The sequence below is a fragment of the Diachasmimorpha longicaudata genome, chromosome 3 (genome assembly GCF_034640455.1).
Source record: "Diachasmimorpha longicaudata isolate KC_UGA_2023 chromosome 3, iyDiaLong2, whole genome shotgun sequence".
Classification (NCBI taxonomy): Eukaryota; Metazoa; Arthropoda; class Insecta; order Hymenoptera; family Braconidae; genus Diachasmimorpha; species Diachasmimorpha longicaudata.
This window is the reverse complement of record NC_087227.1, coordinates 6421590-6447329: the sequence shown is the minus strand read 5'-3', so window position 1 is coordinate 6447329 and position 25740 is coordinate 6421590. Positions and strand designations below refer to the sequence as shown.

General features: G+C 38.2%; 1 protein-coding gene and 1 long non-coding RNA gene across 2 annotated transcripts in view; one reads left to right on the top strand and one right to left on the bottom strand.

Moving 5' to 3' along the window:
- Positions 1 to 8874, bottom strand: part of LOC135160394 (protein phosphatase PHLPP-like protein) — a 67704-nt gene extending 58830 nt beyond the window's left edge. The window contains exons 1-2 of the mRNA XM_064116893.1: positions 8479 to 8874; positions 5310 to 6989 (exon numbers count right to left, since the gene is read on the bottom strand). Coding sequence (XP_063972963.1) covers positions 5310 to 6989 — 1680 coding nt within the window. The 5' untranslated portion in view covers positions 8479 to 8874. The remainder of the gene's footprint in view (positions 1 to 5309; positions 6990 to 8478) is intronic.
- LOC135160441 (uncharacterized) lies at positions 4 to 23177 on the top strand. Its single transcript, XR_010298569.1, has 5 exons — positions 4 to 388; positions 1536 to 1756; positions 1860 to 2049; positions 2632 to 3061; positions 22842 to 23177. It is a non-coding gene; the product is annotated as an uncharacterized LOC135160441 (long non-coding RNA).
- Positions 23178 to 25740: the final 2563 nt, after the last annotated feature.

Sequence of the window (25740 nt, the reverse complement as noted above, 5' to 3'; positions counted from 1 at the left end):
TGCTTAATCTCCATTTGCTTATTAAAAAAAATATTGTTGGACCAATTTTTCACAGGAGTGATGATACTTTGGGCACTGAAATGATACACTATATTGTGTAATGAGGGCAGACGAGGAAATTTTGGGTCCTGGAAGGGACGTGAAGACGCAAACGGAAAATCGACACTAGCGCCATCGCGACCGGAACCGGCGGCGGCGCTAGTGGTACCGTGATGATCGTATGACGCAGCATTTTGTGTGATGGCGTCCGACGCTGGGAGTGAATCCACCTGCATTGTTTAAAACTTATAGATTCAGTTGAAGTGAATAAACAATTGATCTATCATAGATGAACTAGTGAAGCCAAAATTAGTCGTCTCTCCACGAGAAATGGAAACTTCCAAATTTGGTAAATATAATACTTCTAAAAAATATTTTCGTTGGATATTTTTGTTGAAAGCCAATCGCCATTGTTAGTAATTTGATCATCAAAACAGAATTTCTCCCGACTCTGTGTGTGATCCTCTCGCTATTCGACATTGACACATTGATTGATTCATTCATTTCATCATTGCAAATGTTACACGAAATTCTACGAATATTTCCCTTTATTATCGCAAACTCATAGGAATGCACGTCGAATCCGCGAATATGTAACCCGAATATAAATTTGGAAAATTCCTGGAATATTTTCTCATTCCACAGAACAAAATAAACAATAGCCACGAAATAACACATCCCTACAGACCGAATAAAAGTCTAAACTATTTTTGGTCATAGATAGGACATCGGGACAAAAATTGTCTATATTTTCACAGTACCCTAGACGAGGTGAATCGGTATCCCGTCCAGTCAATAATCGAAACAAAGACAGCGTCCAGAGAATGATATCAGTATTGGTTAACTTGTAGCCACATTGGAACACATGTTACAATTTTTTCCATCTCTTTTTGCCTCTTTATATCATACCGATGTCCTCAAGGAGTGCAAGGTTGAACGGTTGAAGTTATTGGGCACGGGTCTAGTCCAAACCATTTGGAACATTCAAGAATGCACCTGTCGCACGTTCAGAGACAGGTGTTGAATTTTTCCCTTGTGTAATCGATTTCATCTTTTTCGAAACGTAAACTTGATATCCTTGACATATTTCACGCACGATTTCTTTGAAAAAGAGAGAAATATTTGTTGTTGATATCGATTGATCAATCGAGATGATTTCAATTGGAGTGAAACAATACACTGTTGACTCTTTTTACATGAACTTTCTGGGATGAATTTTGATAAAATGTACCATTCATCTTTATCGTTTATCAAACTATTTTTTATCGTGTTGAATGGAGCATTTAAAAAAAAATAGCGTGTCATTGTTCGTATTTATATTTCTTTAGTTTAAAAAAAATGGTTTATCGTCTTTAAAAAACACACTCAAAATAAATAACTATCGATATCTGGAGAGCCTCTCCCGCTTATTCCTCATCGATTGACAATAATTTTAAGGATTTAATTTATCGGCGTTATTAATTTCATTTTTTAAATATTGATTTTTATAATTACAGAATCCTGTAGCGCAGGTTCAGTCACGTTCAAGAGGACAGTCACATAAATGAAGTTCGTGCTAAATCGAAATATATCGAAACGCGTGATTCTGATTCCTCATTGGTGAGGATAATCGCCATATGTTCATATCGAAGTCGGGGAATTCAAATCCCACGTGCGGAACACACAATCAGTCTCGTGATAATAAAAAAAATGGATGTCCTCGAATGCGTGAAATATGGTAAGTTTCCACGGATTTTGTGAATAAATATGCAGATAACCACAACGGCCCCAATATTTTTGATACCACAAGTCACATAACAGAGTGTTATTTGCTTTTTCAGAGAACAATAAACTGTCGACGCATCGATTCATGCATGAACTTGTTATCAAACAGCCATAGTATTTCCATCCCCATCCTACAAACTGCCTGGGAAATCCTGTTCCAGATTGGAATAACGTCTTATAGTCAGTTTCGTCGTTGTATACCGTGACCCAGATACGTCTTCGGGGGGATATTCGGAGGATTCTGAGGTGAGCCTTGTATAAGCCCTTATATACACACTGTACCGCGAAAATTTCATCTCGATACTCCCCATATGTAAACTGCCATGATGCTCGTTACTCCAACTTGTCATTTCGTACGTTTTACATCGATAGCAATGCCATTTCGATGTTTCGAATAATTACAGAAATTAATTTGATTATTCATTATGAATTTCCCAACTTTAATCTTGACATTTACCCCTTTAACGATCCTTCAAAATCGATCTTTTCTGTTAGAGATACTTGTTGTTATAATTTTTCTTTCATGAATGAAAAAAATTAGACGAGTTTTTCCTCATCGTGCACTGGTGAATTGTCTTCTTGTTGTTTAAAAATTCAGAGATCCATGTAATCAGTCCCAGAAAATCACAAAGTCACGAATAGTTGACCTCATTATATTTCTGCAAGAAATTGAATTCATTTTTCTGCATGAAATTTCTCGAAAATATTCAAGCATTATCAGCCAAGATTTTCCTCATCTCTATTTTTCCAAATACAACTACGAAAGTCGTGAGATGTGGTTCAAGTATCTAATCTGCTGTAGTCGCTGAACCGTGCACTTCATTCCAGGAAAATCCGAGGACGTCTGCAATCGGAGACGAATGATCGAGACGCCTATGATGTCTTCAAAGGATGAAAGAGTGAGGGAGGAGTGGGAGGTAAAGAAATCGAGAGGAGTGACTAAAGATTCATTCTTTTTTGGAGATCCTTCTCGGGATTGTGAAGACATGCACGAGTGGGAGAGAATATTCTATTGACGAACTCGAACGTTGGAGCTGCGTCAGTCATACCAAATAACCCTCCGGGTTCGTCTGATCCTCCTGTCCCTCCAACCCCACTCCTCTTGTCGCCTCAATCGCTAGTATCATCACAGAAAATATTTCCGGATGAGAATGGAGATGCTGTAGATGTCATTCGGATTTTTATGGCTGGGAGAGGATCCAGAATGTCATTTGCTGTGAGATTTCTGATGCGGGGTTACAAGGCTGTTATGCACCAGGTATGCAATTTTTTTATTTATAAATTTGCAAACCTTGAAAATCCCAGGAATGAATGAAAATTCATTGAAATTCATTCAGAGAAAATGAATGAGAATTCACTATATAATATTAAGTGAATTATCCACAGATTCGAACTTTCTTGCAAAAGGGCTCGTGATCCCACATTATATTTTCTCTCCCCATCCCTGCAAAGTGTACCTTCAATTCTCAAATAGCTATTGAATCCAATTCTATATTTTTACCTCTCTAAGAAAGATGATAACCCTCTCGCAAATGGGAGTCGAGGGGCTGTGGTAGCCCATCGATCAATAATCAATAATGAGTTGATAGTCCGCAGACTCGGGTTATTCTCAATATCATCCGGGAAGCGTACACCTCCGTTTCTTCTCATATTTTCTTCGATATTTTTTCTCACACCCTGGGAGTCTCCGTACCCAAGTGGAACGAATCCATCCGCGTCTGAGGGCCCCCACGGATAACTGCGAATATCCTCTTACCTCATCCCCAGTGTATTCATATGCTTTCTTAGTCTATGTGAGACGTACCCACTCCATCATCTTGTATCTATTTCTGGGTATTAATGTTGGTATCGCTTAAATTTTTTAGTAGTTGATCTACCAATTTGGGTTGATAGCCGGAGACATTTTTGTTCAGATGAATTTTTAATATTAGAATATTTTTGGTTCGGGAACTGCATCGCGATTTTTTTTCCATGAAACGTTTCACTCCTTCATGGGATTGCGGAAAATATCCGATAATTTTGCAAGTGTTTGTGGTATTCCATGCGCAAAAAAATAAAACTGACCAAATCTGCTTGATCAAATACATTTAACATACGAAGGTAAACAGAAATGTTCAATGTAAATAACATAAAATTCGCAAAGCGCTCCCTACGATCTCCTCCGTATATAATAACGCCACAAAGAAATGTAAATAAAGATTTAATTTTCGTGATTACATTTGCCCTGAGCTCTCATAACATGAGCGAAATATATTCTCTTCAGGTTCTCTCAAATTTTTAGAACAAAAGGACTTGGAACCAACGGATTCTAATTAATGAGTTTTTCTATTAAAAAATGTCTGAAGCTATCATTAATGCAAGCCGTTAATTGAGTTTCGCGGCCCTGAAAATATTGTTTCGAAGTTTCTTAATGATTTAGTGCAATCACCGGAGACTTTCCTTAAAAATTGCAAATATTTCTGCTATTCCGTTTCCGTTCGAAAAAATAAAATCATTTTCTTTCTCAGTAGAACTAAAGTGTGATAAAGTCTCCAACGAATCCTCAGTTGAATCGCCATCTTTAAAATTGCAATTCAATAATCTCAATTCATTCATTTAATTTTGACGACAATTTATAGAGAATAGCCCCTCGAAAAACGCAAACAGAACAGAAAAAGGAATGAGCTTGCGTCATGAAAAGTCATGCCCAGTAGAGCACCAGAAGACTGTCTGCTATATAGAAGCGATTCAAATAATATTCTCGTTTGCATCGATTATCAGTAATCGGGTCGAAATATATATGAGTACATGGGACCCGGTGGTTCATAAGACTGGCAGTACCTCGTAATTTTCTGGAAATGTCATTGCCGGTATTACAGACAGAATCGGTAACCGCAAGTGCTAATTTCCATTATCTCCCTTTGGATATTCGTAAAAATAGTCTAATGTCCCTTTGTCTCTCTAATGAGACATTTTTATGCAACTTTTATTCCACAATTGTAATCCCTATTAATTAGACGATGGCTTTCCATTCGATTTCTTTCTTGACTTATACCAATACGTAATACGAGAATTATTAAATACTGTTCTGCTCTTCAGGGGGAGGTAAACCTTTTGTACTCCCTTTCACAGGCAAGTCCAAGGGCTTTTGCTAAGTGTCACATAGTTCTAGTCACGTATAGGAGAGAGAGAGAGAGCATTCAACGCAATGACCTCGTGAAAGCGCAGCTGTGTGTGAGTTGCATAATATTTGATATATGCGGATAGCCAGAATCCAGTGACCTTTGGCCCTTGGGTATACATTTCTATACTTTGAAATGAAATTTTGGACAATTTCCTAGTTTCTCGATTGAGTTTAAAACAGTTCTATCATTCGGAAACGAAAATCATTTCACTGTGAATGTAGAATCGATTGTTATGACTGAACATTTTTTTCCAATCTACAATTGAAGTATATTGGTCTGGAAACCGGATCAATCGTGCAATCTCTTTCAAAAGTGTATGAAAAATTTGAATTATTACGTTACCTGAATATATATAGATAATTCATCACCAAGCAGCATATCCCTGCATATATCCTTGGTGGTGGTATCAATAGTGAGATAGACAAGGCTACTCTCAATTCCCGTGTGAATTCTGACCCATCCATTGCCGGTGCCAACATCGATTCCAACACCAGAATCCCATGAGGAATTAAATGTTTCCTGGTTACTAGTGTCCTTTTCATTCACCTTTGAACTGGAAGTAGTACACTGAATCGAGTCCTCACTGAATGTATCCTCACCGGTTCCCTCGTCCACATTTACATCACCATCCATATTCTTTTCATTATCGAAACGTCCAATGGTTTCATTCAAATTATCCAGAATCTCTTTTTCAAGACCACTAGTTTCATCTCTTTTTCCATCATTACCATTACCATTACACACACCTTGATTATTTTTCATTCTCCTTTCAAGACGCTGATCCTGTTTCAAAGATGTGTATAGCTCGTCCTTCCAAGTCTTCATATTTATATTAAATTCTGGATAGATCTTGGTGCAGAGTAGATTTTTATCGAATTCAGGCACAATATTTTGTTGGCTTTCAATTTCAGGGAACGAGAGGTCCTTCTCGGGTAGCCGAGGAGTGTGCTTTTCCACAGCATCACATTCATCCATCTCCGATTTGAGTGATCCTTTCAATTGAGATTCTTCAAACTCCGGCTTGGAAATCATCATGAAGTTTTCGTCAACAAAACTTGGAGTTTTTGCTTTGGAATTTGAGTTGAGGTGCTTCAGACTCTTCGTTCTGGTGCTATCTAATTTGATAGATGAGTCTTCTTGGCTCCACTTATTTTTTGGATTGGCATTGACCTCCTGAGCCACTCGGTGAACCATCGCCTTCTCAATCACTTGATGGCTGTCTAATTTTTTAGGCGGTTTTAACTTCGTTTTTGGAGATATCTCGGAATAGATGTGCTCCTTATTTGGGTCTTTGTACCTCACGTCTGACAGAGCTGGTCTAGTTTTAGATGATGATATTGACTTCTTTGATGATGACTTCAAGCTGTCCGATGATTTGGTCGTGGTGATCACTTTAGGATTGAGCTTCTTTGATTTCGATTGGATCCTCTCGTAGTTCGCTAGGATTTTCTGATTCAATTCGTGGATCAACTCGAGTCTCTTTGCTATCGAATCGTCTATCTTCTCATTAGCTGGAATCCACCGTCTTCGGACGGTTCCCGTGAGATCACCAGTATTACGGGACTGCTTCAAACTATCGATCTTTCGGCGTTCTTGTCTCTTCTTTCGTGATATGGTACATTCGCCTGGAATTCCAATTTCGTATTTTGAATCACTTCGAAGTACGTTACCACTGTCTTCAGGTTCCCGATAAACTTCGACTTTGAGGGGAGGTGGATTTTTAGGGGGTGGTGGATGCCCTGAGACGTTGAACAGGTCCAGGGATTTTCCACTGGCCTTCAATTGTCTGGAATTGGATGGCTTTCGATTCTTCTCCATAAAACCTATTCCAATTTTTTTATCCGCCCGCATTTCTATTCCTGTACTGGAGCCACTGCTCAGGCTTATCTTCTCGTTGAACTCCCAGTTTATCGGTGGAACTGGGGTGATTTTCGAAGACATTGGTTTTAGCCTTGATAGGGTTGGACCTGCGGTCTTCTTCGGCCGGGAATCTCTCTCCTTCGATGTTAACACCATGTTCATCTAAAATCAATGGATTCAGAGGTCAGGTACAAATCTGTGGTTCGTACAGCCACGGGTGGGGGACGATATGTGGTTTTGTTAAATGGCTACGAAAATGTTTACTGGGAAACAATAAGGACGACCGAATATTCGAGGAAAATGTCTGGTGAAGATTTTTTTGGGTTGTCAACAATTGTTAAAGTTTTTCCAAATAATCTTTTGACGATTTTTTCGAAAATTTGTAAAAGATCTTACAGACGAATATTTTTCCGGGTAATTGCCGATGGTTTTTAGTGCATTTTATGATAATTTCTGAATTTTTAGTCGATGAAGAAAGCTGAGGTTTCAGATTGCAAAACTGAATTGCAACTTTTCCTGTCAAAAAGTTTTCCTCTACATCTAGTTCAATTGTGGAGATAGAATGAGCCATTGAACTGAGTTTTCATCTTCATAACTCGATTTTTGATAATTTCGTGATCGAATTGAACAAAATTGTCCTTTGGAGTTGAAAAAAAAAAACTGCTTTGATAGCGTCAAATCGCTAGAGAAACTGTAATGACACGTGAATTCACATGAATTATCCTCAAAAATCGTGTTCACGAGTCACGTTGAACCGGTCACTATTCATCTATCCGCGCTATCCCCATGAATTCGTGTGGAATTTATCGCTTTATTCGTGAAAATTTATATCGGTACGACGTGCACGATAGGCTTGCCGCAATGATCCTTTCTTCTTCACCTACTCCTTTCTCACTCTCTCGTTCACTTTGTGGCTGCTCATTCCCCTGAAACGGATTCCGGGCGTGTCGCCCCTTCGGTATCCCCCAACTGACGGAGGTCGCGTCTACCGTTTTCACTGGCTGCGTACATTATACATCCTCGTCTTTCCCCCGCAGCCCACCACCAGCCCCTTGCCAGCCCCTCACTATTTTACATCATGTACGAGACTTTTGCCCGTGAAGGACACGTACTCATACGACTGGCGCATAACAATTGCTATAAAATCGTATTCTGGATTTTTCTCTAATTTTTTTGACTGTTTTGGTTTAACATTTTTTGAGTTGCAGAAACTACCGCTCGACGCGATTTCCACCGGTTTTTGTTCTCGTAGTCAACAGCTAAATGACATTGACTTTATCAGACCGTCAGAATTTTAGGGGAATGATTTTTCATGACACCCGACGTGATAATCTAGTTCAATTTGGAAATCACTGAGATGTCCCCAAAAACCCTGATACAATGGTGAAAATGATATTTGAGAAAAATGTTTTGTCAATACCGAGAGAATTACTGGTGTTAGGCCCGTCGTCATGCCGACTTTTTCGCATGAAATATCTCTGATTACAGTCAATAAAATATTGACACGAGATATGCCAATGAAATCCGAAATACCGCGTTATTATCTCCATTCGAACTGTCCAAAAAATGGAAGAAATCGAAAGTTCCACTTATGATTTTTCTAATTGTTTTGACGCCCTCATCTTGTAAGAAAATAGCTTCGAATACTTACGCTTTCATCGCGATAATTCCGCTCCAACGAATTGCGGTCACACTGCCGGTCCAAACGACAGGGCTGTTTCTTTCAATTGTGAAAACAAAGAATGTATCCAGATTCGACCCACTTATGAGCCTTAATAAGACAGTAAACTATAACTTCCCTCCACTAACAAAAAAATCACATCACTTCATCATTGATAACACCCACTAATCACCTGAACAGCACGAAACAGTAGATTCACAGGGATTAAATTTCTTCTAAAAAAATTCACAGACACTGTTTTCCAAAAGATCATCACATCACACATTTAATTAACAAAACAACTGTTGAACAATGACTTTCTCATTCAACGAAGTTATTGTAAACATTTTCCATTGTGTAATATTTTCGATTCTGTAGAGGTTTGGAGATAGTGTTTCCCCTACTCACAATCGTTAACGAATGACTGAAACTGAGAGCGCGTTTGCCAGCATTAGCTTACGCACGTTGTGTGCTGGGTACCACCTGTGCTCCCGTCCTCTACCTGTTGGCTTGGAAGAGGTATATAAAAAAACCATAGATGAAGAAGGAAGACTTTTTCACTGTCCCTCTCTCGACCACGTGCGCGACGCCCGGGTGTTTGCGTTATTTCCCCGGTGGCAGAGGGGAAATGAGTCGTTATAGTATCGGTAAGGGGTGGGGGAAGGATGTGCTTCCGCCCCTCCAACACTTTCTGTCTGGATGCACCGGGTAATGACGTGGTTTTTAACTGGTTGACGAATATTCTGTGGATTTTTAAATTATCTCAAAGATTGGTTCCAATCGACTAATAACATGGGGATCAATTCGAGTAGACAAGCGTATTATTTTGATTGATACATATGAAATTCCAATTTGCTGTGCACACTAAAATTAACGCGAATATTGGGAAATTTTAATTCAGTGGGAATGCAATTATGTGGAATTGACTGAGAGAAGAAAATTCTTTTCGTGAAGAATATGTGATTCCGGATGTCTTGACTTATTTTCAATGAAATTTATATCTCAACTATTATTGCTTTTATTTCTGCAGCATATACTTGACAGCACACTCAACAGTGACATGTCTGAAAGTCACTTTTATTTGTGTTCCATTAGCACCGAATGATAAAGTGAGGTAGGATCAAGTACACGTGCACTCGGGGTTCCACAAAATTGCATCACTTGAAATTTACCCTTTACCACGATGGGGGATGGGTTAAGAATACATGTACGTAGGTGTATCTAAGCCCCTGGATCTTCCACCCAGCTTTCCATATACCCTCGGCTGTGAAAATTGCAGCCCTCCGGGTGCACACAAGCCTCTGAATAATGAAAGAAGCCCCCCAGTTACAATCTCCGGAGAGTAGCTGCATATTTATGACTGACATTGAAAAATTGCGAATCAATGATTTTTGTCAGATCCCACAACGGCCGTTTCTACTTGAAATTCCGGATTGCAAGTAGAGAAGGAAGTGGAGAGTTTTTGTTATAGTTCGTCTTTGTGAGGGTCAGGATTTTTCAAACAGTAAATATTCCCTAAAAAAAAGTTAGATAATTCAGGAGTATATTCTGAACAATGTTGTTATTAAACAACGTAGGTGTTAAAAAATCATAATAATTGTGTTGTTCAAGATGAAGAAGAGATGACGTTTTGTCACATTGAATTTTCGGGCTGAGCTACCGGACCGCCGGGGGAAAATGCGATATAATGAATTCAGATAAATTGTTTTAATTGCCAAAACGACGAAATTCTTTTTCCCACGCGTTAACCAGCCATCAGGAAGTGGCGAGACACTCATGCACATTAGAGGGAGAGGGAGATAGAGAGGTGTGTCGTGTCTGTGGTGCTCAACGTAACACTGGACAGTCAAAGGATCCGCATGGGTAGCTCCGGGCGTGTCTATATCAAACGACTGTATAAATTGTTAACAGAAAACCAGCTCTCAGGCAGTTTGCATTATTTAAAATTCAGCAATATCAAATTTACCTTCTTCCCATTGAAGCATCACTTTTTTTTTTTGTGAATGGGCGGAGAAACCCTTTGAGAGCGGAAGTGGCATGTCATCTTCGTGTTTTGTGGGCACATAATTGAAAGAAATGTACGTTATGTGGAGAAAGTGATTATAATTTCTTTTTTCACCGTCTCGACGATGACTGATGGTTTACTTTGAAATTAGCATAGGCGTTCAGTTTAACTTGAGCACTCGAAAGCAAGAAATATTTTCAGGCTTGTGATCTCTAATAGGGACTTGAAGAATTCTAATGAGAGGTTTGTTGTCTTGATAAGAATAAATAGGGGTGAAATTTTCAAACCGTTCTAGAATCTTCATTATTATGTGCGAAAAAATTATTGAACTGGAAGAATCACATTTATTGTGCGTTGAGAATTCAAAATTTGTCTGATGTACAATTAAAATTAATCATCATACATTGATTTTTACTAAATTTCGAGATAAATGAGGAAACGGTGGCTCATAAAACGGTCGGATAATCTTTATCCACGATTTTTCTCCGTTGCGAGGTCGGAAAATTGTTGTTTTACGAGGAACAATATTCCGTAAAAAATTACTCTTATCTGTGATGGGGAAAACGTAGTCAGTCAATTCTCCCGCCTGAGAGAAACGGGGCTACATGGGGAGTATAATTCCATCCCTCTTGTATTTTACCGACTGATAGGGAAGTCAATCTTTCGTGATTGGCACAACTTCATTTTTGAATAACTTGAAATCGATACAGAATGAAAAATTGAATTTTATCGAATTCTCAATCTGAATATTTTTAGTCCCCAAAATTTTCCTCTGCAATTTATTCCAGATTTTAATCTTGAAAATTCGATTCATTTTCATCTTGCTGGAATAATTCCAGTGATTGTCAACCCCACCCATTTTTATTCCAAGAATTATGATCATCATTTTTATTCACTCATTAAAAAACTCGAAGTTACATTATCGAAAAAATTGCGATGAATAGCGAAATGGGAATTAAAATGAAATGAATTTCCGTGAAGTCATTATTTTCGAAGCCCTTTGTTCCTTCTCGTACTTTTTTGCACAATTTTATATGTTCCTACCTCCCCTTTAATTACCTAACCCCCGGGAGTTTCGACCTTCACAATCTGTGCCTTCCGCTCGTCGTTCGTTCCCCATTTTTTATTCATTCCTTTACAATATTCCTCCCCCCTCCCTCTTTTCATTCTCTATATGTGCGTTACGGTCTACTCACTTTCTCAACTTCCGCTGGAGGTTCTTAAGAAAAATCAGAATTGATAAGTGGGTCGTTACGAATTTTAAAGAAATTGATGAAACTTCGGGAATAGGGTGGAATTATAAGTATGTCTTGAGTTCGGGTCTCCATCAACGGTATTTCTCGTTAGATATCGTGGTACAAGGAGCCCTATATCGAATAATAATAATCACATTTTGATAACAATTGAAAGAATAATTTACTCTTAAAAAATTATGTCTGAAATAATTTTTTTCGTGACCGATATATTGAACGTCTGGCTATTTCTGTATCTGAATAATCATAAACAAACATAAACATAAACAGTTGGTGCCCTAATCATAATTTAATATTTATAATATGTATATATATACAAATATTATAAATAATATTATTTATGATATATATAATAATTTATTATATACAATCACATAGCTAGGAAGATCGTAAATGGAAAGGGAGGCACAGAAAAAAATTTTGGAAACAAATTAGACCTCCAGGGGGTGATTTAGGAACGAAGGGGGTGCTTTAGGTTTAGGGATGGTTTAGGGACGTTAGTTTTATTAACTAAATTAGCCTTCAAAGTCTAATTTTTATCCAAAATTTCTCTCCGAATGTAAATGTTCTTTTAATTTCTCGAAAAAATGAGCTCTTATAAATCTTTGGAATTTTTTGCAATTCATTCGTCCATTTAATTCATTTCGCTGAATCTCATTGCCATCACATTGCCTTCGATTACACCCACTATTTCCCCATTTGCGGATTCCTGAAGGTACCAACTTTATTATGCAAGAAACGTCGGAATTGCTGGAAGACTGCGGGAGACGATACACGACGTCCTGAGAATACTTAAGAAGGCAGCTGCGAGCCAGGATCAGTGATATGTTGGCTGTCAACTTTCTCCCGGTCATGACAATGCCCCTTTTCATCAATTTATTCGTTATTTTCGTACATTATTCATTTATTCCCCAGTTTGGTTCAACCAGTTCACATCATTTTTTTCTCTTTTCCTCAATTGGAAAATCGATTTAACATTGAATCGAACTGCTGTATCGAACTGAGGACTATCGAAACACTGAAGGGCTCGGGCACTAACTGGCGAACTCTCGTGAAGTACCCTCCAACGATTGGTTTGTAATTGCTATGAAATTGGAACATTGTTTCAATTCTTCATTCGTAATTCATCGATTTATCGAAGTTGGAGTGGCATTTCAAGAGACTGGGTAATTATTCCTCGAGTTATCATCTGTTGTCATCACTTTATGGAGGGCCAGATGATACTTGAGGAATAACTTATCAAATCTGTTCCTCATTTGATAACATTTCCTCTCACAACATTTATTGATAGGTCGATCCGATTGGAAAAATTTTCGTTGATGATGTTCTCTAATTCTTCGTTGAATTATCCAACACCATATGACAAACCATTTGACTTTAATTTTTAATTCGACCTTCTGTTATCATGCAATTGATGTTATTCACCCTTCAACCCTCAAAATCAACAGCCGTTACGTTCACTTCCGGTGAAGTGACCTCATGGGGAAAAATCTTGGGGCTATTTCCCATGTCCCCAAGTGACATACGGTGGTGTTGGTGTTTACCTCGTCGATAAATACCCACCTTAAATAATACGATTTAAATATCATCAGTCTTTCCAGCAAACACTTGATAAAAATGATCAGATGATGATGAAATGACGGTCATTTCAGCTAAGATTTGTGGAGAATATAAATTGAGGTGCTAACAGATCCTTGTGAATTTTCTAATAATGTTGGGGTCTGTTGTCACGTCTCTCAAAGGTTCAGCAAATCAGACCCCAGTGATCTGAGCAAAAAATTCTTACCCTCCCGGAAATTGATCGGTTTCACCACAAGATCTCTCGAGAGCCCTTACAGTTCTTCGCGAAAGAGAGCTCCCAAGAAGTTTCTACGTAGTTGACCCCATTCCTGTTATCACGTCTCAACTATCTCACTTTTTTTTTTACCGGATTTCCTCAAGAATCATCCCTCATTTCAGTGGCGTTTTTTTCATCAAGAGTTGGTCGGACAACTGTTTGAAATCAAATTAGGATTTGTCTGAATGCTCTTAACTTCCAATATCATACATATACGATGCCTTCCCCCCTGTCCCCACTGCAAGATAAAACAGGTTCATCATTTAATACTATTTAAAAATTTCTTTAAAAAATCAATTTTTTTTGAGGACATTAATTCGAAGAAATTAAAATTTCATGAGCTGATTGTCAGGGTAATGGGACAGGGTATTGAATGGTGATGGAAAGGAAAATGAAAAAATGTTCTTCAGCAGAAATAGCTTTTACTGCATATGAAAATTCCACCGTACGATTATTTAATTAATACTGTATTCCTTCTCGATTATTAATGCACCCCATCGAATAACAAACAGACAGGGACTTAAAGCCCATGAGTGCATCCCTCATCAAGATACGGAATTTTCCCGTAAACCCACAGTCATTACTAAAATTGGTACTCTCTCGTTAACGTGTACAAGCATTCGTCCATTACTGGAGGAATCTCCAACGTCAAACAGTATCTGTTTCTCCCCATATTCAGAGTAAACCCCCATAATACCGGCAAAGTAGAAAAAGAGAAGTGGCGCCTGGTGAGAACGCAATGAGGAGTGAATCCCTCCGACGGAAAATTCTATTTAATTCCTCTTTCATTTTCCGATAACTCTTAAATCACAATCCCTGCTGTACACGATTCATTCATGCGATATAATATGCCCTCCAAAATCCATTACCTTAATGAGATTTACTTGGGCTCAGTTCTAGTCATTTGGACGAAACTTGGCGCTTCTATACTAAATACAAGTGCTGCGATATTAATTAATATCGGCCCATAGTATCAATGTGGACAATCAACATTGTACCGAATGGAAATATTTGTGAACCCGGTATCTACTATTTTCCTAATTTTTATCGATTTTTTCTGGTTCAGTAGCGACTGGGGATGAGAACTCAGGCGTCTCCCCTAGAACTTGTTGTTAATTTTACTCATAATCAGAGGTTTTGGTAGATTTTGCACTCCCGCAGTTCGATAGGGTTTTCCGGTGAATTTCTTCGCACCGGAAAACAACGGAAAAGTGAAAAATTCATCAGACACTACGGTTTGGAAATATATGTGCAATTCACCTGGTTATACTTCTACAATATGTATGAATTCGATAAAAATTTCGATACTTTCATAACCCATAGAAATTCCAGGGGGAAAACACTGGAGCTTCAATTTTACGATACCAGACGCACCGACGAGTTCACGCATTTCTATGGTATGTCCCTTTATAGCTGTGACGTTTCGGTTTACAACCGGAGCGTGTGAGGTAGCTGGTGATGGTGGTGGTGGTGGTGATGGGTGGATGGGATTGGAGGGCACCACGGTGAGGTTAAATATTCATGCAAACTCGTGAGGTCAAACCTGGCAGAATTCCAACCGATAAGCCAAAAACCATTTCACATCTGTTGCTGTCATATATATGAGTTAAGTGGTGCTCAAGCAGGTGATCCATTGGTGTACTCCTTCTTCTCTCTTCCTTCGTCTCCTCGTCGCTATAAAATCCAAGTTCACTAGGCAGTATCACTTCATTGCAATCTGGAAAATCCTATCCCCCGTAGATTCTCGTTGACTGGAGGGTAAATCAGAAATTACGTTGATGGGTGGGATTGGAGGTTTTTGTATAGTGACGGTGCTCATCGCAGTTTATTGAGTCCTGGAGAATTGATGATTTTTTAAAGGGACATTCAATGTGACGACATTGTTGAAAAATTCTTCCATGGTGAGAAAAATCCTTGAAAAATTACGTGCTTGTAGTATTCGGTAAACATTACGGAATAGTTATCCACTTTTTCAGTGAACTTTCCGGAAAAAGTGTTCGGTAATTTTCACTTCGTGTGATAGCGAAGAAAATTTAAAAATTATCGGAATATGTTACTCCGTTAGTCCATTAATTTTTATTGTGCAAGATTATGGCTTCAGGTGCCTGTAAAATAATATTTTTCAATTCTCAAATTTACAGCCAAATTCACCTCATCACCTCTTCTATCATGAATAATTCCGTAAAATTATTTACCATGAATTTAACCATTAAAATTCATTACGAAATGCGTTTAAACTGACGCAACGGGGTATATACAATCTGACACAATTCCAAATGCAAATTGTGAAGCTTTAACCCTCTACACCGCCATTGGCAAAGTTGTCTAATGTATATTTGGCGTCTCTTGGCTGTGAAATTGCGCACGAGAACGTTTGGCGCACCGGTAACGATCAGAGTTTCCGCATTTTGAACGGACAGTCAGAATAACATTATGTATATCGGTTCATCTCTACCATATGGTTAGACAGGAGGGAGGGTAGCTAGATACCCCGTCGCGTTATTCCCCATCTCTCTCTCTCTCTGCATCCCCCTTTCCATCGCACCCCTCATCACTTTTAGCTTTACACACTAGTGGAAATGATAAACCGCTTACTTCATATCCCAGCCCGATGTAAATGAGCTCTCAGTCACTCAAACTCTCTTTTAGAATTCGTCATTAATTTTTAGTTGGAAAATTCGAGCCGGCGAACGGTAATAAACATTACAAACTCATTTTTCTCGCCACACGGAGAGAGATTTCTCCAAAAAAATCCGGTGCTGGTGCAGGACGAGAGGCGGAAGGGACATTGGAACTTTTATTGTCTAAAATTACAACTTGTCCCATTTTTTATTGTCTAAAATGACAACTTGTACCATTTTTTATTGTCAAAATGACAATTTTTCCCGAACTTCAGTGAAAATTTTCCACAAATCTCCAGCAATTGTACAAAAAAGCTAGAAAAATTTTACATTAACAACTTTAAATTCTTCTACAGTCAATATAGTGTGATTTTTCCTAGTACTCAAATTCGAATTTTGATAGAAAATTCTTTTTCGTACCGTTACAAAAATAAATTCCTCGCTGTCTCAAATTTTACCATTCGCTATAGAACCAAATCATTCCACCTTACAGTTAATATAAATCAATCAATCGTTATACCGTTGATCAGAAAATCTGAAAATAAAGTAATTGTTATTGATCTATCCTTCATGAAATGTCTCTGGATCTCGTGACATTTACGAACTCACAAAGGTCGTAAAGCCCATGTAAGCAGCACGTACATGAGCAATCCAGTTTGGTATGTTTGTACAATCCATCGGACTCTATAAATCCTCAGTTGAGCGGGAAAAAAAAAAAAAATTCAATCACAGTTTACGAGCACAGCAAATCCTTAGACTATTTTGTAGTCGCTCCACTTTTTTTTTTCTCTCATGGTCGATTGAGAAATCCTGGATAAAAGCGCTCAGACATGAAACCGAAATCTCCGGTGAAATGTGGGGTCACGGGACTAGCGGCTAATAATTGAATCTGGGCTTGCATGAATCATTAAATCGTGTCTTGGTGTTTGCTTGTGTATTTTCATAGACAGAATTGTCAGGAAATATTCATGTGATAGTATTCGTTAGAATTATCTGAAGAACTGAGCTAAACCTGAATAGTACATGATGATCAGTCTGAATCAGAACGGAGGAAGTTACCACTGAAATTAAAAATTTCACGACATCCGCCTTCTCCTTCCTCTTAGCACACCCTAAAGGGACGGCTGAACTATGCGAAACGTCAGTCTCGTCTCATCAGTGATATTTATCTCTTTCAACGCAATTTTCTGACCTTTTGAACTAGATATGTCATGGGTACGTTGAGGCAGATCTTTATTATAAATAGAAACACTGCGTTCTCTCTCTTCTCTCATCTGTGACCAGTCGGAGCATTTTTAGCGCTTTTTTCCCTTAACGTAACCGTCATATCTCTCGGCCTGACCCAATCAAGACTTTTCTACTTGTATTCGCCTGCTAATTCTGCTGGTACCTCTGTCAGAAGATATTGATCATTATGGAAACGATTTATTATGGACTGTGTCATGGATCAACGTCTTCTCGACCCATGTTACATTATCCCCCACGTCCAGACTCTCCTCGTGACCTTGGGAAGCCATGGAGAACCATTGCCGACATGATATTCATCAAACAAGTCAATATTATTGGAGAATATTCCAAATGTGTGTCGGAGGATTTGATTTCGTGTTAAAGGAGAGAAAAATTCTTTGAAAATTACGCGTCTGTTCCGTAATCTGATAGTGAACACAATATTCGGTAAAAATTACGGAATAGTTACAAATTTTTTTACTGAAATTTCAGGAAAGAAATCTAAAACGTTCCAGAAAAAGATGAGAACGTTTAGTGAAAAAGGCCTAACGGTTCCGTAATTTTTACTGAATGCTGTTTTGATTGATAGATTACGGATCAGAGACGTAATTTTTCAAGAATTTTTCTCTCCGTGTAATGCAGATATGGAGAGAAAAACAATAGTTGGTTTTTCCACCCCTCCATGAATTAACCAAAGGAAAATTTCGATATATCCAGATGTGCGATAACTCGTAACGTTCACGAGTGAACTTTCACAGTTTAATATAGAAATCTAACTGCCCCAAACATGGAGCATATCCCCAGGGTATTGTCGCTCACGCTTAACATTTCTCTCCTACAACAGTATTCACCTGAGGATAACTCTCGAACATTACGAAATACTAAATCTTGGGGAATCTCAGTGGCTCACCGCAGCAGAATTCGCGTTAATTCAGGCATTTATTTTAAACAAAAGGAAACTACGTGAATAATTTCTAGGAATAAAGCCTACCGTAGTTTTAAAACTAATTAATGAAGGGAATTGATTATAATATCGGATCGATTAAAGAACCAGAACTAATTCCATCACAAAATTCCACGAAATGACTCGGGTAATTCCATAATTTTCGCGCGGAAAATATTCAATTTTTTCGTTTGAAATACGAAAGTTTTGAAGAACAAAGTTTTATCCCACGGTAAATTTTATTCCAGCCCTTAAGTTAAGGGCTTTAACCCCTGAGTGGTCGCAGAATGGGGTTGGCGCAACCGTCTGCCGTACTTTTGCCATTACTACTGAAATATTCTGAATTACAAACTGAAAATTTGGAAATTTCTCATTTAGTGTGTCTCCTCGAGCTGATCATAATTATAGCACCTACGGTCATCATCTCCTTTGTTGATTAATTATTCGTTATTAGTATTTATTCCATTATTATTATTTCAGTTTACAATTAGTCATTTTACAATCGGCAGACGGAGAATAGCAGCGCGAAGCTCAATGTGCGACCAGTCGAGAATAAATAAACCAAATCTCGAGGTGTTATGAACAACTCGAGATAAAAATGCTGGGGTAATAATCGTGACGAAAGTAATCGTCACGACTCTGCTATTGTATGATATACCGTCCCTTTCAGATAATTAAATTTTGCGATGAGAAAGCCCTGAGTGATACCGGTCTTTTCGACTCAGTGAAGCTCTCGCAACGCTTTTAAAAAAATTAACTTCAATAAAAGCCCTCGTAACGGGTATTCGAAAAAAAATGATATTTATTGGGAACCTGAGAATGAAAAATAGTATATCATGTCATCAGGGTGATGAAGGTACCGGAAAAATGGGGCTAATCTAATTCCAATCGAGGGTGATATCAATAATATTAAAATTGTTGTTGTTGTCAACTATAAATAATATTTATTCACGGATTATGTGAGGAATTAGATTATTTTTAATAGATATTTCTCTTCTTGTGTTGTCAGCAGAGGGAAATTTCCTTTTTTAAATTTTATTTTCGTTTATTTCGCAAAAAATCCCAAACTTCAATCATAGCCGAGAGAAATGAAGCTGTCAGGTCACTGCAAAAAGCCGATCACTGACAGACACCGATTTTCGTCTGAATCGCTTGACCATTTAATGGAGACTGACGTCCCTTTGACTCCACTCTAAGCGAAATTACCACTTGATGGTCAGTTCGGATGTATGCTGGTGTATTCTTCGACGTATTGTAGATATGGTAATGGGTTCTCGATGGTGCGTATATGTCACAGTGAATTGTCAGGGCCTCATCCGCAAATTTACCTCCCATGTAACAGCGTCGACCAACTGATCAACTGTTTGGTTATCCCTTCCCTCAACAAAAATGTTGATTATTTCAACGAATGACTTAGTAGTTTGTGGAATGAAATGATCAATGAATCGCTCCGTCTTTGTCACTCATTTCATCAAAGTAGTACTCGTAAAAACCTCATCGTACGTTTGATTTCTACTATTCCAGGAGGGGAATACCATTCACCAGAAAGACTTGTCGAATTTTCTGGAAATTCAGTCATCAGCGAAAATTCTTGTCAAGATTTTATCAGAATTTTAGGGAGTTTTCACTAAAATTTTGTTTAATTTTTTAAGAAGATTCTGCAAGATATTCGACGAAAAACAGTTAATAAATTGTAATTATCTTTCGAGCATATCCTTTTGAACTGTTCTCGTGTCATCTTTTTAGTAAAAATTTCGTAGAATTCCATATGAATTCCATATGAATTTTCATTGGAATTGTTTCACACGTGTTTCCCACAATATTCAGTAGATAGACTATTTTTATTTCAATCCAACAAATCAGTGAACTCTGTCCATGATAAGTTGATAAGCACCACTTCAACAGTTCAGTATTGAAAAAAACTTTTGGCAATAAAAATTGAAGATTTCATCATTCCGGAAACTAAAAGAGCCTGACGGCTTGTCTGCCATTGTTTGGAGACGGAAATGTCCTCACCTATCGAACGGGTCATTTCTGACCCCATTGGAGCTTTCCCCAGTGCCGTCAATATTTATCGCCTCTGCCTCACTCGCAGATTTACTTTCCCACCCAACAATGTCCCCTTCCTCGTCTTCTTTACCCAATAACGATAAAAAATCCACCCCCTTTTTTTTTTTTTAATGTATTGATTTTCTTCAGCTCTTTGAGAAAACGGAGTCACGCGATGGGAAATAGTCGAAGCTGTGGAATCAATATTTTTTCATACACTCACTCCTGAAATTACGATCCATCACTATTGGCAGACAATCTGATTCAGCTAACCTTGTAATATATCGCGCCATTCGATAATAAAAGGCAGAGTTGGGGCAAAGAGGTCATGCGCTTCTCTCCCTCCATAAATGCAATTTTTATCAGTGCTTTTAAACACGCATCACCTGTCTCGTTATTTTTTTTTCGTCATTTTTATCACTAAAATCGGGTATTGTAAAGCTTTGATCTTTGAAACACATGTGAGCTGATGGGCAATCGATGCACAAAGTGCTGGGTGTAATATCCCACCCCTTTTTTTCAGGATGTGAATCACTTTGAAAAGTGAAACCATTTTCGTTATTAAATGAACGGTAAATCACATTCGAGTTCGTACCGTAGCTATTTTTTAACTGAAAAATCAGTTGTTGACGTTTTCTTAATTATTTTGAGGTCTCCCTGACCCATAAATTCATTGCAATTAAAAATTATGATTCAACGAAAATTCCTAGGCCGTCAGAGACAAATTTTTGTACCGATAAAGTATAAGTTACCACTCGTTCTAAAATGTTCGGTGTTAGCTGCCTGAAAATTTATCTAACGCAGAGTTAAAAATACTTATCATCTACATTTTCACAAACTTATGAGATAGAAATGAGGTAACGATTACTGATAATATACTTTGATAACACAACAGGGTAATTTTTGTACAAAAATTATGGTCTGATGCATTTCACCAGGAGAAACCATCGAAATCCACTTAACTCTACGGTCACGGTAATTTTCCTCGTTCTTTTTCTTCGTTGTGTATAAATAATAAAGTACTGTGAACCACTGGAGGTCATAAGACCGCTATTTTGATGAGGCAATCGAAAGAAAATGGAAAATCGATTAACCGCTTGCTATGTTGACGGCACATGAGCCATAATCCTCCGGTTTGAAAACAAGTATTATACAGGCGTCATAAAGATAACGATGAATGCCTCCACGACGCTCACCCGTGTGGTAAAATCGGGCTCCAATCCAGTGGATTTCCGAGCTCAGGCACGTAGACGACATAATCTGGGCGCCTAGTCCCTTTGCTATTTGTATTCCATCGGGCGAGCGTCGACACCAGCTTAGGAGAAAAAATTATCTCCTCTGGATTTTCCATTGTGGCGATACGTCGGGTGTAGTGGGGTTGGAAGGGAGTTGGAAAGGGAGATGTAGAATATCCAACAATGGCTATTGCAATTGGTCTTGTTATTTTCAAGGAAAAATCAACAAGGGAATACAGTAAAAGTTGACTGCATATTTTATTGTTATAGTTGATAGACTGAACGAGGTGAGTGCTGGGGTTGGAAGGTTTTATCAAATTACATCTGAGATTTTTCTTCGCGATAAAGGATATGGTTTCATGGAAATGAATGTGAAAGAACAATTTTGAGAAGTGGCGAGAAGCGAATTGTTTATTATTTCGTTATTTTGTGAGTGAATGGTCTTAGGAGAAAATATGTTAAGCGAAATTTATTGTCGATGAATTTCGTTGGCTTTTCATAACATATTCATGGAATATTGTGTTGCATGTTGTAGTAAACCCCAAAAATTCACAGCAATGACAATTCGATTGGAAATTTATTAAAAAATCGACATTTCTGTTGTAATTTGCTTATCGAAACGGAGACCGTCTGAGGTATCAGAATAAATCGCGCTTCAGATTGTCTCGAATGATATCGTGAGGTGAAGTATCTCCTCACCGAGTTTCTCATCGAATGGTCCAATTTCCTGGAAAGATTCCGAACGATTGCGCTGAGACTCCGGGTCAGTAGCTCAAGCATCATCAAAGATTTGTAATCGTCTTTTGCCTCTCAATCAAACCCTGTCAGCGGGAGTGTCGTTATTAACTTCAGCGATATTATTTTGACGAATATGTGCAGAATATTCCTTCGAAAGTTTTGATATTGAACTATTCGTGAAATATTTATTTTTTGGGTCATTTTCTGAAAGAAAAAGCTCGATAAATCTTTTCCTTCTATTTCAACCAGATTTTCTTGAAATATTTTATGCTCCTCATATTCCCAGCCAAACTTCATACTTTGAAAGCCCTTTTCTAATTTCACCCACAGCTTTTTCATAATTACAGGTCGCTCTTTTTCCCCTTTAACTTCATCATTATTATCCCTCGTCTTCCATAAACCTCAGAATGGTAAAATAAACTGTAGGTTTCTTGTCTCACTTTCAGAAAGAAGCTAGTGACTGGAGCGATCGTCCTCGTAAATCCAACCCGCTCGGCCAACTGAGGGACGCTGAGAGTGGGAAAATGAGGGTCGAAGGGTGAGAGGTATAAAAAGCCGAAAGACGATGGTGAGATGCATCGCCACGTTTCGACCGAGAGAATGGTAGGGAGCTCAGTGGAGGAGGTGAAAACCCAGGCAGAGGTGAGTGACAAATGCAGTAATCTAAGTTTTTCCATCCTGAAGGGGAATTACTTGTTGTACGTAGACCAGGAGCGACGCGAGAGCCGAGTAATGTTTCGCAACATCGACCTGGCGAATAACTCAGCGTTGTAAGACTCTTTTTTCTCTCAGAATTCCTTATTTATTTGCTTTGTTGTGAGGTACCGCGACGCGGTTGGATTATTTAATTTTTGTTGGAGATCTCGGGTCTATCATGAAGACAAGTAGAGTCGGCCGGCTTTAGTCAGACCGTTATAACACCTTTTCCACATGGAGAGAAAAGTTATTTAAAAATTACGTTCCTGTTCCGTAATCTGCCGCCCAAAATAATGTTCGGTAAAAATTACTGAACAGTTACGCACTTTTTCAGTGAACTTTCAGGAATAAATGCTTAAGTGTTCCGTCATTTTAATTGAATACTGTTTTGATTGGCACATTACGGAACAGGTACGTAATTTTTCAACAATTCTTCTCTCCGTCCAGTTTTTTTCTCCTTCAGTTGAATATTCATTAAAAATTCTCATTCATTTGTTTCCTCGTTCCATTGGAAGAAATTTCCATTTGAAAAAATTGAAGAAAAAAATTTTAAAAATGGATCGAAGCAAATTTTCCAGAGAAAAAACATATCTGAACAAAATTAAATGCATAGAAAAATCAAATCCTAGAATTTTTCCCACCCATTACCTATGCGCTGAGGTTTCTCACTCCTATTACCCTATTGGGGCGTAATATGTGCGTTCGATCTTGCACATACAAAATTTAGACCAGACTCCATTCAACTGGCTTTCCACCAAATTGTGGAAATCAAAGGTAAAAGGTACATTTCTCGGAATGGGGTTTCGCAATTTTTCTGAACTCACAGAAGAAAAGAAAAGAATCAAGTGCCCAATGAAGTTTTTACGAGCACTATGTCAATAAACTGGAGAAGAAAAAAAAGAGGATACAATTCGTTGATCATTTCAGTAGAGACTTTAAAGAACTCACGCACCTTCTGGCAGATAAGATTTTTACAGGGACTTTATTCGAGAACGATCTGAAAAGATACTGGGCAATGAACATTACTATTTTTATTTCCTGCAGTTGAGAATTCCTGTTGAGGATTTAACACTCTCTTAGAGAAGTGTCTTCTCGAGTTGAAGTAGAAGTTTTCAGCCAATTGGAAATTTGAATCTTCGATTAATAATAAAATCATTCGCACTCTGAAAAAGAATAAAAAAGTCACTCCACTGCACAGCTTTGAAAGTTCCATTAATTCATTCGGACGACTTCTCCCTCTCCCTCGACGTTACATTCAGAATAATATTCAAAAGCTCTGTTAAAACCCTAAAAACAAATTTCCCTCCTAAAAAATGGCCTCGAGATCTCCTTAATCCTCAAAAATGAAGGATGGGTCGTGCATCAGGCACTTGGGGGTGCGCAAAATTCCCCCAAGTCCCATAGCCGCTTTAGAACAGTCCAGTATTTCATTTGGTGCATTCGCCAATGGCGAGAATGAAAGATTTATGTATTCCTGAAGCTCCACGCATACAAAATTGTCCCCGAGGCAGGCTCCACTGGCAGTTATACGGCTATTTTTACTTTCTACCCGTTTGTTTCATGGTCTAACGAATTGGGGATGGCATAATCCACCCTCCGGAATCCTCCAAAACGTGGGATGGTAGCTCTCAATTGCCCTCCAATTATTTTTTTGAGCTTTTGTGCAAACGTTGTAGTTTCGCTCTTGGATGAGAGCATGAGATATATTTTTTTAATTGAATTGGATATTTCCATTCAATTGGAAATATTATCATTACTATCGTTAACTCTACTCAAAAATCAATTACTGATTAATGGAGGAAAAATATGTACGCACGTATTGTGATAAAAGAAATTTTTCTCTTGTTTCTTCTTTCCATCTCTTCTCCAGCTGTCGACGTAAAAAATATCTCCTGCTCTGGCTGTTCTGGTGTGCAGAGAGGGATGGACAGTTGAGGGGGTGGAGTGGCGTCGGACTCACGTGAATCACATGAGAATTTCGGACAGGAGTATAAATAACTACTGCAACTGGCTAACTCCGGATAATAGGGAATTATTAGACGTTGAGGGACGTTTATCTTCATTTGCACTGCATAATCCTGATAAATTTTAGGGGTTCATGTGGTTATGCTGGGATTAACGATATTTGAGTGGTCGTAATGAGATAGAACGAGGAAATTATGAATTTGATTATTCACCTCTTTGTTTTTCATATATCGTGTGCTGGGTGAAAATGGTTGCATTGGTCCTGGTGACATTTTTAGGTCAACAAAGGGGAAACAGGTCGCATAAATCTCATTGGGGAATCGGAAATCGGGACGATTTGGGCACTGGAATCATTTGAACTCATGCACATCCTCTTGAGCACATTTTCTTGGTGTAAATTTTCCACAGGGAGAAAAAAAATTATTTTTGAGAGATATTTTTTTTTTCAAAATTGTGTTTCTCGGATGTGATCACTGCCAAAGAGGACCAAGTTAAGTTTTAATTACGATAATCATGCTACTCTAGAAGATGAGCATATTATATGTGACTCTGAATGGACTCTACTAATGATTAATTAGAACTTCTGAATTTTTGATTTTCTTGAGGGAAGAATTTCGGTGAAATTCTGCATTCTAATTACTTAATGCTCATAATTATTGCGAGAGTTCACTCAAAGTTGTGAAT